Source organism: Leptodactylus fuscus, chromosome 10 (assembly GCF_031893055.1).
Source record: "Leptodactylus fuscus isolate aLepFus1 chromosome 10, aLepFus1.hap2, whole genome shotgun sequence".
NCBI classification, from domain to species: Eukaryota; Metazoa; Chordata; class Amphibia; order Anura; family Leptodactylidae; genus Leptodactylus; species Leptodactylus fuscus.
The window spans coordinates 33,298,596-33,312,408 of NC_134274.1; the positions used below are offsets into that span (position 1 = coordinate 33,298,596).

Here is a 13,813-nt window from a genome sequence, read left to right on the forward strand (position 1 = left end):
CAAACTCTAACATAACATTGTGTTTATCCACAGCACCTCTACCCAGTGGGAACAATATGACCTATGGTTTGCATTTCCCATACATTAATATTTTAGTTCTAGGTTATTGTGCTATTTTCCCCATGCTGGGCTTCTGGCTTGTACTGTCATAAACCAATGGCTCTTGGATTCGCTTGGATTCACTTATTTGGAGGGGATGATGTCTAAGTTTACAGATATCTCTGTATAGCCTCTTTCAACTATTATCATTTGTATCGCTATATATATATATATATATATATATATATATATATATATATATATATATATATAGATAGATAGATATATATATATATATATAGACCTACGTCTTGGAGAGTGCTGAGACTTTAACCCCTTAAGGACACAGCCCAAAAGTGCCTTAAGGACTGGGCCTCTTTTTTCAAAACTGACATGTGTCACTTTAAATGGTAATAACTTTGAGACGCTTTAACTTACACAAGTGATTTTGAGATTGTTTTTTCGTAACACATTATACTGTCAAGATACAGAGTCGCCGCGGTCTCCTTGCTGCGCGGCGTCTCCCTGGGAGACGTGTTAGGAGTTCTATTGGGTGTGCTTAGGTCATTAAGGGTTAATCTTTTCCTTGCCTTCAGTCTCCATGTCATTAGCCATCAGGTGTGTTTCTCTGCTGCTATTTAAACCCCACCCAGGCATGGATCCTTGCCAGCCATTCACTTTGTTTCCTGGTCCTCTGCTCAGTCAGATTCCTGTCTGTTCGTCTTCTGTCTGTTTCCTTGGTTTATTTACCCGGCTTGTATTTTTGACTATCCCTTGTCTTTTGATTCGGTACCTTTATTATATCTCTTGGCTCGACCTCTTGCTCGTCTGACCTCGCCTTCTCTTCTGTGTCTTGCTGGGACTTGTGGTCCTTCCTGGTTCCATGCTGTTTAGTCTTTTGTTTTGCATTGCATTGACACTGTGCTTTCTGTTTAGGTGTGACCCAGTGACTCCAGTCCCTAGCACTTTCAGGGCCTCCTCTCCCCTTATCCTAGCCGCCGGATAGAAGGTTAGGAGCCGTGGTAGGCGCACTTCAATTAGGAAGTGCATTGGTCTGCCTCATCTCAGATATTACAGCATAGTTATAGCTGCAGGGCCTGCGACCCCTTTTGTCATTAGTTGCACAGTGTTGCTTTCCAGCTGTGTCACTTTGCACTGCCTGACCCTGACTCCAATCCTTATATATACTTTATGTTAGTGGTAAACATTGATCAATATTTTTGTATTTACTTATAAAAAAAATAGAAAATTTGATGGAAATTTGGAAAAAATTGCAATCTTCAAAATGTGAAATTCTCTGCTTTTCAGGCAGATAGTCATACCACCCAAATACATGAATAAATATTATCTCCCATATCTCTGCTTTATATCGGCATCATCTTTTGATTGTCTTTTAATTTATTTTGGACGTTACAAGACTTACAAGTGTAGCAGCGATTTTCCAGATTTACAAGAAAATTCTCCAAACTAATTTTTTAGGGACGACTTCAGTTCTGAAAGGAATTATAAAGGCCAATATAATAGAAACCCCCCCCCAAAATCACCCCATTTTCAAAACTGCACCCGTCAAATTATTCAAAACAGCATTTGGGATGTTTGTTAACCCTTTAAGCATTTCATAAGAATAAATATAATATGGAAGTGAAATTTAGACATTTCATTTTTTTTTACTAATACATTCATTTAGACCTAAAATTAACACATTCACAAAGGGTTAAAGGAGAAAATGCATCTCACAGTTTGTTATACAATTTCTCCGGAGCACAGAAATACCCCACATGTGGGTGTAAACTAATTTTTGGACAACTGCAGTGCACGAAAGGGATGGAGCGACACTGGGGGTATGAAAAGCAGATTGTGCTGGAATAGTTTTCAGGCGCCATGTCTCATTTGCAGAGCCAAAAACAATGGAAACCCCCCAAAAGTGACCCCATTTTGGAAATTACACCCCTCACAGAATTTTTCACGTGCTATAGTGAGCATTTTGACCCTATAGCCATTTCACAGATTTTACTAACCTTGGGATGTGTAAGCGAAAAATTACTGAAATGTCCCTTTATCTCCAAAGTTTTCAGTTTCACAAGGGGTTAAAGGAGTAAAAGCCCCCCCACACTTGTAAGCTGTAAATTTGGGGTGTTCCCTGATATACATTCGCACAGCTTATATATTTCCTTCCTGCTGCAGCCAGTTGCGTTCTAATGATTTGGTGATTTTAGGGTTTTTGTCTTCACATTTCTAGATGCTATATTTTTCTTAATTTTCTGGTGACGTGGCCATATAAGGGCTTGTTGTTTGCGGGATGAGATGCATTTTGTAATAACACCATTTTTGGGTGCCTACAACTTATAGAATAAATTTTATTAACTCTTTCTTGGTGGATTTAAAAAAAAAACAGCAATTCTGGCATTGCATTTTACCTTTTCATTTTTTTTTGCGGTGCAGCGTACAGCATAAGTGACATGTTACTTATATTCTGTGGATCGGTACGGTTACGGTGATACCTCATTTATATTAATTTTTTATGCGTTAGTCATTCTGCAGAACAAAAACACATTTGGGGACACAAATCAATGATTTTTGCATCACAATCTTCTGAGATGTGTAATGTTTTTATTTTTCGTTCACATAGTTGGTTGAGGGCTTATTTTTTGCGGGACAACCTGTGCTTTTCATTGGTACTGTTTTGGGGGATGTATGACTTTTTGATCAATTTTTTTAGCATTTTTTGTAAGGCAAAATGTGCAAAAAAACTTTATTTCTGGCATTTTTTTCCCATTTTTTTTTCCCCGACGTTCACCTAGCAGGTTAAATATTGTTTCACTTTTATTGTACAGTTTGTTACAGACACAGCAATACCAAATATGTATTGTTTTTATTAATATTTTGGTTTTTTTATGTAATTCATTTTGCATAGAAAAAGGGAGTTTTTGGGGCTTTATAACTGTTAATTTTTATTTATTTTTACACACTTTTTTTACACACTTTATTATTATTATTTTTTAACTTTTTTTTTGTCCTATAAGGACACTAGAACCAGCGATCAGAGAGGATCGCTGGTTCTATACTAACTATAGACTTGCAATACACGTGTATTGCCGTCTATAGAGGAAGCTAGCTTTGCAGACACATAGACTAGATTCCTCTCATGTCGGCAGGATCAACCAGGTAACAGGGGGTCTTAGCACCCTGGGGGTCACTGGGCAGACCCCAGGCTACAATTTATAGATGCCGGCACCCCCCGATCTCGCTGCGGGCTGTGCCGTCAGCAAGAAAACTAAGCCCTTTGCATGCCGGCGTCATGTTTGATGCCGGCATACAAGGGGTTAAACCCTCTATCGGCGCTTGCCCCGATGGGGGATTAAGGAGCAGCATGTTAGCTGTAAATTACAGCTAACACGGGCTCCTGATGCCGCTGCCGGCATCCACTATAGCCGGCAAACACTTAAGGTGCCGTGATCGCTATTGCTCATGGCACCTTAAGGGTTAAACAGTGGGGATCGGTGCAATCACCGTCCCTGCTGTTACAGCGGGAGCCTAGCTGTCATATACAGCCGGGCTCCCATGGTGATCGCACGGGCTCTGCTACTGAGCCCGTGCAATCTCCATTACATACATGTACGTGGGAATGCGGGAACTAACCACATTCCCTGACGTGCATGTATGTGAAATTGCGCTAAGGGGTTAAGAAAGACCAGGATGCGCACTCCTATTACAGGATACAAGACACACATGGGCACTAGGTCTTGATGTAACGTGGATGTTTATTGAAATATAAAATAAAGTGGATATTGACTTATCCACTAGAATTTGTGGTTATACCAAATCTTACTATCTACTACCATCATGTATACTATATTTAGTGAAAACTAACATCATGTTTATTACATATACTTTACTGTACTTCTTGCTATAGCTTGTCTGAGTATTTCAACATTTTATCAATTGTATTTCATGTTTTTCTTTCAGTGTAATGCCGTACAAAATACTATGAACGTGAATATTAGCGATAGAACATGAGAACGGCTGACTCCGTCATTTCCTTGCTGACACTCCATTCAACATGGGTTCCATGACCATTCCAGTCAAAGGCAGCAAAGTCTCCGCACTGTCTGGGATTTCCTTCTGGGATGTAGCCTCCTCCTCCAATGCAATTCTGCAATATAACAAGTACAAATAAAGAAATATCTATTCCATCTGTGTTATCTGTGTAGTGGCATTAACTACGTAATGATGTTGGATATAGCTTCTAACCTGTAAGGGTAAGTTCACATAGTGGAAACCTTTTCCACCATTGGCTATTTCGCATGGCTAGACGCGACGGATTGGGCCTAATCAGGAGGGAGTCTTGAGTCTAGGGACATGTGATATCATCTAGTACCTTGTTTCTAAAAAAAAAGTCTAAGGCTAAGGCCCCACATTGCGCAAACGCAGGTTTTTCGTTACAGATTTTGGTGCGGGTTTTGTAAGCCAAAGCCAGGAGTGGACTGAGAAGAAGTTAGACGTATAAGAACTTTATACATCTCTCTCATTCCTCGTGTAGCCATTCTTGGCTTTGGCTCAAAAAAACACAACAAAATCTGCAACAAGAAAAGCTTCTTTTCCTCAACGTGGGGCCTTAGTCTAAGTGGTAACTTTTTATCATTGACCTACTTTCAATGACTGAGAGTAATGCCACTATTTTGAGTGATTTGTCCTGAAAAGAAATCTAAAAGTTTCAGAATTGCCAGCTTTGTGGAAAGAATTAATATTTGCTTGCCGAGGTATAGCTGTGCATCCTGCCTTAGGCTGAGTTCCCATTTGCGGAAAATAAGCTTTTTTTTGTTGCAGAGATTTTGTTGTGTTTTTTTGAGTCAAAAGCTAAGAATGGCTACAAAAGGAATGGGAAATATATAAAAAGTACTTATACTTCTACATTTTGCCCAATCCGCTCCTGGCTTTGGCTAAAAAAAAACGCAACAAAATCTGAAAAAAAACAAACAAACAAAAAAAGCTGTGTTTCCTCAACATGGGGCTTTAGCCTTACTCTTTTTCCCTACAGGTGCAAAAGAGGGGCATGTGCCAAAGAAGTAACACAACTATTCCGATATAAATCACAAATTTTTAGGCAATTTGGGCAAAATAAAATTCATATGTTATACTTACAACTTCTGGATTGCATCCAGTCACCTTCACTCCTGCGCACAAAGCCAAAGAAGCTTTTTCATTATTAATAGCCCGGAACTGGACAAAACCAGGAACAAGCTCTCCTGTTGACAGAAAGGATTATTGGTCCTGTACCCATATTCATGCAGACTACTGTAAAATGCTATACAAATAAAACCTTACTTTGTCCATTTGGGGAATAATATGATTTTGTCCTCTCAGCACTTCCATAGTCATACACTACCGGTATAGCAGGTCCATTGTCTCTGAGGCAGGTTCCAGCATTGTACACCACTGGGTATTTCTGAGAATTACACAAACATCCATGGAGATCAAAGAGTTTAACAGTTACATATCTGTTGATAAATTGGTTCCCACCATCTTAACCCCACTGGTCCACCAGCAGATACACCATAAACCTGTAGGTTGTGTTGGAGACATTAAATTGTCCTCGTAAAAGTATGTTGCAGAGTTCCAAATTAATAATTAATTAACAGGCCTAGATGGGCTATCACCCATTGGGCCTGGAGAAGCCACACGCACACACACACGCAACTGATAGTGTATCAAGTGAGTTCTGATTTATTGTTACAGAAGAAGCAATATTTATACAGACACAAGCAGGTTGGACTTATAACATTTTAGTACTTGGATGTGGAGTGCTGACTAATTACACTTCAACAGGAAACTACCCCCCTACAGTCACTGTATACAGTATGTGTATATCAAGGCTCAGAAGATAATTACACATCAAAGACCTTTTGTCACTTCTTGGATCTAACTTCCAGTGTTTCTATAGAACATCCTGAGTTACACACTCTTGACACAAAGGTGCAACTCTGAAGTCAATCAGCTAGATAGGGATTCATTAGCATTCCATTTCCTGGTAGCCCATAGCATCTCCATGTTAATTAGTCTAACCAATTGCTTTTGAGACAAGACTACATATCTTTGTTAGAGAAAGAGTTATGACAAAATACAAGATAGAAGATATGATTCTAACAGTTGTTACAAATAACTACCAGACTGAATACTCACTTTATATAAAGTTAAAAGATTTCCACCTTCCTCAGAAAAAAAGCCATTGTCTGTGCGGTATCTTAGTATAGCGGAACTTTTCCACTTAGAAAGGGGTACATTGTTGGGAACATGCCATAACCCCAAGTCTTCAGCAACAATATCATAATATCCTGGATTCTAAAAGCAAATTTAGAAATTATATTTATAATATATTAAACATTTAATGGTATTGAAAATTTTTGGTTCTAGAATAAATACTACGGGATGATCCTACGATACTCTATTTGGGGGACTTTTCAAGAAAAAGTCTTTTAATGCCAGTAATCTCTAGGTGACACCCACCAACGGCACTTTAAATATGGTGCTTGCTCAGGAGCTCAGTGGGTGTCATTGTGGTTGGGTCTCTGCTGTATCACATATCTGTGTCCGTGACTGTAGAGAGGAACTTCCATTTGCAATTATAGATAACAGATAAGATCCATTAATTTCTCTGGGCCCATATACACAACTGCATTTTTTGTGCCCGTATGCCTGTGCCTTATACAAGGGGATCATAAAAAATTTAGGGGATCATAAAAAATATTTCTGTGGCCCCATGTTTGCTGATGACATACTATATGACATTATACTATGTGGAAGGCCGCTATGGGACATTACACTGGGTGGAAAGATAAGGTATATATAATGTGTAGCAAAATAGTACGTGCCAAAATAACGTGAATAACTGAAATATAAGAAAACAAAAAACTTGCAAGTCTTCAGTAGGTGATACCTTTTTTTAATGGCTAACTCATAATGATGACAGAATTTGACGTTTCGAAGCTTAATCTGGGCTTCTTCTTCAGATATATCTCAAGAAGGAGCCCAGAGGAAGCTTCAAAATATCATATTCTGTCATCATTATGAGTTAGCCATTAAAAAAGGTATCACCTACTGAAGACTTGCAAGGTTTTTGTTTTCTTATATTTCATAACCACTGGCTAACATGGTACAAAAACAAACATTTTCCTTATACGTGAATAACTAAGTGAGTGAGCTGCTCACAATAGGACGTATTAAAAATTATTTCTTTATTGATATGTGTTAAAAGAATCTTAGTATAAAAATCTTTTTGCAACCAATGTGGGGTGACAATTAGTTCTGTTAACCATGCAGGGAATTATAATGCAGTGCCCTTACTATACCAGCACTATATCAGCATCCATATTATTTCCCATATCATGGTAAAAAAAAATGAACACACACTGGGGTTCCCTAGTGGCAAATAACACTAATACTAAAATGTAACTTTTATTAAACCCTTTTAAAACGTCACAAATCAAATCACTTAATAAAAACAATATACACTCTCACTATGTTCATTTGGAGAGTAGTACAGTGACTAATGTGGTTACTTCCTTGGATTAGGCAGTATTCAGTGTATAACTTTCAGTTTTACCTATATACATTCCTGCCTTCCTTTATTCCAGTAATTCACCACCTAGTCATTCAATGTAATGCTTGACTAATTCAATACAGTGAACAATGAGGATTAGTTAGTCAGTGCTCAGGAGATAAGGCTAACACCCTGCTCCACTCAATCCTGTGGCAACAATGGTCAATCCAGCCAGCAGCAGGTTAACAATAGTTCAATGCCCCATAGCCTGACTAATCCTCCTCTAATCTCAGAAATCTTTCCCCTATGTGTTTCCCTATCTTAAGTTCATCAGGGGGACAATTAGAATCTATGTCTTATCAAGCAATGTGTGGTAAAAACCACAGTTCACAAGGCCCTGATGGTGGACCCTGTTACTTAGAGATTGACACTAGATGTTGTGTCTCCCTGTCCTTTTGTATAGAAGACCAGGGAAGCTGCGCCTCTCAAACTCTGCCTCCTGCCCAGACTCCACCAATCAGAGTGCTCCAGGTCTTGCTGTCAGCTCAGGGGGCAGAGTAGATCACATGGTGCAGCTCTATCAGAGCATTCACACATGCGTGAATTGTAAATAAAACACAGATCGTTTCTTTCATCATACGTTGTTACATTGATTAGATGTATATTCACTCTCACAAATAGGTAGGTATCACTGCTCATTCTCGATCCACATAGCTGAATACTGCACTTATATTATCAGCATATTCTAGGTTCAATATGCACCTCTGACTCACATAGGGACCAAGTTAACCCTTTTGATGTCAGTTGGATAAAACTTTAATAACAGTATTTCAGCACTTACTATCTATTCATATTGGGTGTTTATCACATCCATATCAATCCAGTTCTCATGGCATTCATTTGTCATGCGAGGATAATTCAAAAATGCGCTCGATAATACCTATCAGACTAATATTCTACTGTCATCCCACTCTTTCTAATGGAGGGTCTTACAGTTGATCATGGTATCCTCTCCCTATGTATCTTGAGTAACAATCCGGATATTTTATTAACCTGGACTGTCAATCTCAATAGATCGATTAAAATATGAGTTTACATTGTCGATGTTCTATTCCTCAATCACGACTATCATTACCCATAAAATAAATAAAATATGGATGGATATTGTTATATCCCCATTTGCTTCTATATCCAGATGGTGACAGAGTGAAAAAGTATACACCTAATATCAAACGTTTCACCACCTCCTAGTGAATTATTCACACCAGCATAATGACCGCCAAAGAGGAGAAAGTGGAGGTTCCCCGATATTCCTCACTTAGTGGACACTCATATCACGCGTGGTCCTATTGACTCTAGGAGTAACCTGGGTACCGTGGGTACTCCTAGAGTCAATAGGACCACGCGTGATATGAGTAGTTAACTGGGTCCACGGTACCCAGGTTACTCCTAGAGTCAATAGGACCACGCGTGATATGAGTGTCCACTAAGTGAGGAATATCGGGGAACCTCCACTTTCTCCTCTTTGGCGGTCATTATGCTGGTGTGAATAATTCACTAGGAGGTGGTGAAACGTTTGGAATTAGATGCATACTTTTTCACTCTGTCACCATCTGGATATAGAAGCAAATGGGGATATAACAATATCCATCCATATTTTATTTATTTTATGGGTAATGATAGTCGTGATTGAGGAATAGAACATCGACAATGTAAACTCATATTTTAATCGATCTATTGAGATTGACAGTCCAGGTTAATAAAATATCCGGATTGTTACTCAAGATACATAGGGAGAGGATACCATGATCAACTGTAAGACCCTCCATTAGAAAGAGTGGGATGACAGTAGAATATTAGTCTGATAGGTATTATCGAGCGCATTTTTGAATTATCCTCGCATGACAAATGAATGCCATGAGAACTGGATTGATATGGATGTGATAAACACCCAAGATGAATAGATAGTAGGTGCTGAAATACTGTTATTAAAGTTATATCCGACTGACATCAAAAGGGTTAACTTGGCCCCTATGTGAATCGGAGGTGCATATTGAACCTAGAATATGCTGATAATATAAGTGCAGTATTCAGCTATGTGGATCGAGAATGAGCAGTGATACCTACCTATTTGTGAGAGTGAATATACATCTAATCAATGTAACAACGTATGATGAAAGAAACGATCTGTGTTTTATTTACAATTCACGCATGTGTGAATGCTCTGTTAGAGCTGCACCATGTGATCTACTCTGCCCCCTGAGCTGACAGCAAGACCTGGAGCACTCTGATTGGTGGAGTCTGGGCAGGAGGCAGAGTTTGAGAGGCGCAGCTTCCCTGGTCTTCTATACAAAAGGACAGGGAGACACAACATCTAGTGTCAATCTCTAAGTAACAGGGTCCACCATCAGGGCCTTGTGAACTGTGGTTTTTACCACACATTGCTTGATAAGACATAGAATTGTCCCCCTGATGAACTTAAGATAGGGAAACACATAGGGGAAAGATTTCTGAGATTAGAGGAGGATTAGTCAGGCTATGGGGCATTGAACTATTGTTAACCTGCTGCTGGCTGGATTGACCATTGTTGCCACAGGATTGAGTGGAGCAGGGTGTTAGCCTTATCTCCTGAGCACTGACTAACTAATCCCTATTGTTCACTGTATTGAATTAGTCAAGCATTACATTGAATGACTAGGTGGTGAATTACTGGAATAAAGGAAGGCAGGAATGTATATAGGTAAAACTGAAAGTTATACACTGAATACTGCCTAATCCAAGGAAGTAACCACATTAGTCACTGTACTACTCTCCAAATGAACATAGTGAGAGTGTATATTGTTTTTATTAAGTGATTTGATTTGTGATGTTTTAAAAGGGTTTAATAAAAGTTACATTTTAGTATTAGTGTTATTTGCCACTAGGGAACCCCAGTGTGTGTACAATTAGTTTTCCCTAGACCCATGTGTTTATAAAAAAAAATTTGAACCAATAAAAAATCCTATATCCTGCTAGGCTAGTAATGCAATATGATCGCACCTAGCAGTGTAAGGATAGGGAGACTAGCGCGTAGCACAGGAAATAGATAGGGAGCTGCAGCATCTAGCATAGATCAACCACACTTTTTAAAATGCTACTAATAGCCCTCCTGCTCCATAATTTTCTATCTCCAATTCCTGCCTAGACAACTGTAAAAAGTTTTTCTGCCTAAGTATCTTCCTGACGCGTTTCAACTCATTGGCTAGTAGTTATTCAATAGCCCATGGTCTCATCAGAGGCATTATTAGCATAGAGTCTACCCAAGTATAAGTATTATCCCAAAATGCTAGTGCTGACCCTCCTGCTCCCTATAGCGGCCGTGCATTTAAAAATATTAGAGTCTCAAAAGAGTAACCTTATAGTCATCACTGGTAGCTCCATCAGGTCGTCCAAACGTGGCATAGTTGGCCCAGTTGTCATCTCCCCTTGGGTTGTTGATGTCGTTTCCTGTCTGGCTGCTCCACCGATCTCCCACTGTACATTTCCCATTCAGGTTATTTTCATGGACACTGGCCACCAAGGTCCAATCTCCACCATTTGTAGTCATGTCACAATAGGTCTGATACAGCACCCCATCTTTGGTGGGGAGTGTATATATTCCATCTAGATGATAAGATAACTGGGTCACATACTGTTTGACTGCCTTATAGATACCAGCACAGCATATATCAAATGACAGTTGTTCCTGGTATGCAGTGGATATCACTTATTATAAGTGGCCCAAGGGAAGAGAGCTAGTAGATTTTTGACCTCATAATAACTGAACTGGGTTGAGTTACTAGTTTAATCAACACCATATGTACTGTATGTGTCTGTGAGGGTGTCTGCACATTTATCTCACCATCAGCATTTCCATTAGAGCCCTTGATTTCCTTGCAGCTCCTGTAGCCATAGTTGGGTCCACCATTTGGATATCCTGAGTTTGGTGGGTTGGAGTTTTCATTTTCTTTATCCCAGCATGCCAAAAGTTTATGAATGTTTTGTTTCATCTCAGCTACAGAAAATTTGTCTAAGAACAAAGGAACACAGATATATCCAAATGGTCACTAAATTTCAGACAGCGTAGTCTAATTTTACAAAGCATGTGATTCTGGACCAAAAGGTATTATAGTTTATTTAGAAGTGTTGCTGTTTTCTGCCTGAAAAGCCTCTCTAGAGTTGATGTCACTACTTATCTCTCTTCTAGCTAATTTGCTGTACAATCCCTGTTACTAGTGAAGTTCTGTCCATAATTACTTTGAAAAACAAGATGGATTCACAGTAGGTGGAAGGAGAATGGCCTGGTTGTCTTCACACAGTGAATGAAGAAGGAATGGTTCTGGTCCCTCTTCACAGCCTATACGTATCTGCACTGTGCTTCCTCCATACACTGCACTGAGCGAATTCTGCAACACCTCACAGCATAAAATGTAAGAAAGGCAAGCACTTTTCCTTATTGTGATCTGACCTCTCTATTTTTTGTCAGACATCTTTTTAGTTGCATCAAGCCCTATATTTGCAGTTCAGTGTTCCCTAGATCTCCTGTATTATGTTCACTTGGGTTTTTTCAGAATTTTTTTATTTCACAGTTACTTGTGGCATAACAACATATAAAGTACCAAGCAGTAGTGTTACAACTAGTAATAAATAGGGAAGGGGGGAAGACTGTTCTTTATTGTACACACCCCCAATCTCAGGGGAAAAAGTAAAATGTACTACAGCCATAATGGGGCTATTGGCAGCTGAAAAACTGAAAGGATACTATATATTAAGGGTAAATAACAAGAGAAAAGACTGCCCAGCCAGATCCGGCAGATATTTCAACTTCATAAAAAGAAGAAATTGGTGCTGAAATTAACAATCAGTCCTGGACGCATACCAGGAAAGGTGACAGTGTTCTGAATTCAGTGGTATGTAATCCTGCACAACTGTGAGGACATAAGAACTTCCTATATATTTCACATTCCTTTTGTAGCCTTTCTTGACTTTGGCTCAAAAAACCTCAACAAAATCTGCTACAAAAAAAGCTGTGTTTCCGCAACATTGGGGTTTCAGCCTAAATTGTAAAATCCATGTATTGTGGATTATTAATAATTATAATCAATAACATTTCATTTTATTTCACCACCCAAACTATATATCTGATATTATTTGATGCTGTATATAGGCCATTTTGTTTTATGTTATTAGTACTCACCACATTTGTCACAGGTCACTCCTCGATCAAGGGCAAAAAAGAGGATTACGAGGCCGTGCACCAACATTTTCTCCAATGAGTTATGCTGAAACTAAAATAAACTATAACAGCATAGAAAACAACATATAGTACGTACTGATATTTTTCACTATCAGTATTTGCACAATCAAAACATTGTGATCCCAGAATGTCAGAATTATACATAAGTATAAGACAGACACATTGCCCATGTGATGTTCTTATACAGGACTCTCTATGGTCAGCGTCTACTACAGAAGAACAGGATGAAAGATCATCAGCATAACTATATGTGAAACACTTAAAAACCCGAAAAGAAGTAGCATCCACCTTTTTATAATATGCAATTGGATTTGGTTTCAAAGCCTCCTTAAAGTTAAGGCCCCACATACCAAGCCATAGCCAAAAAAACTCTGCAGAAAAAAATAGTGACAGAAACACATTGCATTTTTCTATTATACAGAAATTGCCAGCATTTCCATAGGTATAATTGACATGTTGCAATTTACAAAAACGTCTCAGATTTTTTAAAATGCAGCATATTTTTCTGCAACTCGGTTTGTGTGTTCATAATTCCCAAAATACTTCATTACTGCAACTCAGTTGTGTGAATGCACTTAGTTCTATCCTGGCATTTTTATGTTTAAAAAAAAAATGACATAAAAAATCCTGTTTTTCCTAACATATTTGGATGCTTTTTTTTTAACTTGGTTATTTCTTTTATACAAACTGTTTTGCTTTTGTGTTTTTATTTTTTCCAATAATGAAATCTATAGGAAAATGCCTGAAAAACACCAGCCCCAAGAGTATGCTGCATTTCGATAAAAACTTATGTATGTAAATTTTTTCTACTATGCAACATATGGCTATGGAATTTATTGTCATAAAGAAAAAGCTGCAAAACTGCCAAAACGCGCTGCTGTTTGCAACAATTTTCTGACACCAAAGTCTGAAGTGGATTCAGGTAAAATAGTATTCCTTTTCTCACATCTTTTGGATCCATT

The 13,813-nt window shown here is 38.6% G+C and overlaps 1 protein-coding gene across 1 annotated transcript; it reads right to left on the bottom strand.

Annotated features, from left to right (window-relative positions):
• Positions 1-4,039: 4,039 nt before the first annotated feature.
• On the bottom strand, positions 4,040-12,858 carry LOC142183321 (intelectin-1-like). Its single transcript, XM_075258364.1, has 7 exons — positions 12,792-12,858; positions 11,457-11,624; positions 10,971-11,218; positions 6,220-6,378; positions 5,365-5,485; positions 5,182-5,285; positions 4,040-4,192 (listed from the first exon to the last, which is right to left on the bottom strand). The coding sequence occupies exons 1-7, from the start codon at positions 12,856-12,858 to the stop codon at positions 4,040-4,042; spliced, it is 1,020 nt and encodes a 339-aa protein (XP_075114465.1).
• Positions 12,859-13,813: the final 955 nt, after the last annotated feature.

Bases quoted from the DNA above. Each gene is read 5' to 3' on its own strand.
- LOC142183321 (XM_075258364.1), bottom strand. From the start codon at position 12,858: ATGTTGGTGCACGGCCTCGTAATCCTCTTTTTTGCCCTTGATCGAGGA. The intron at 6,379-10,970 runs GTTACTCTTTTG...ATTTGCTTTTAG, and splicing joins CTACCAGTGATGACTATAAG to AATCCAGGATATTATGATAT. The intron at 4,193-5,181 runs GTAAGTATAACA...GTTATATTGCAG, and splicing joins CTGGATGCAATCCAGAAGTT to AATTGCATTGGAGGAGGAGG.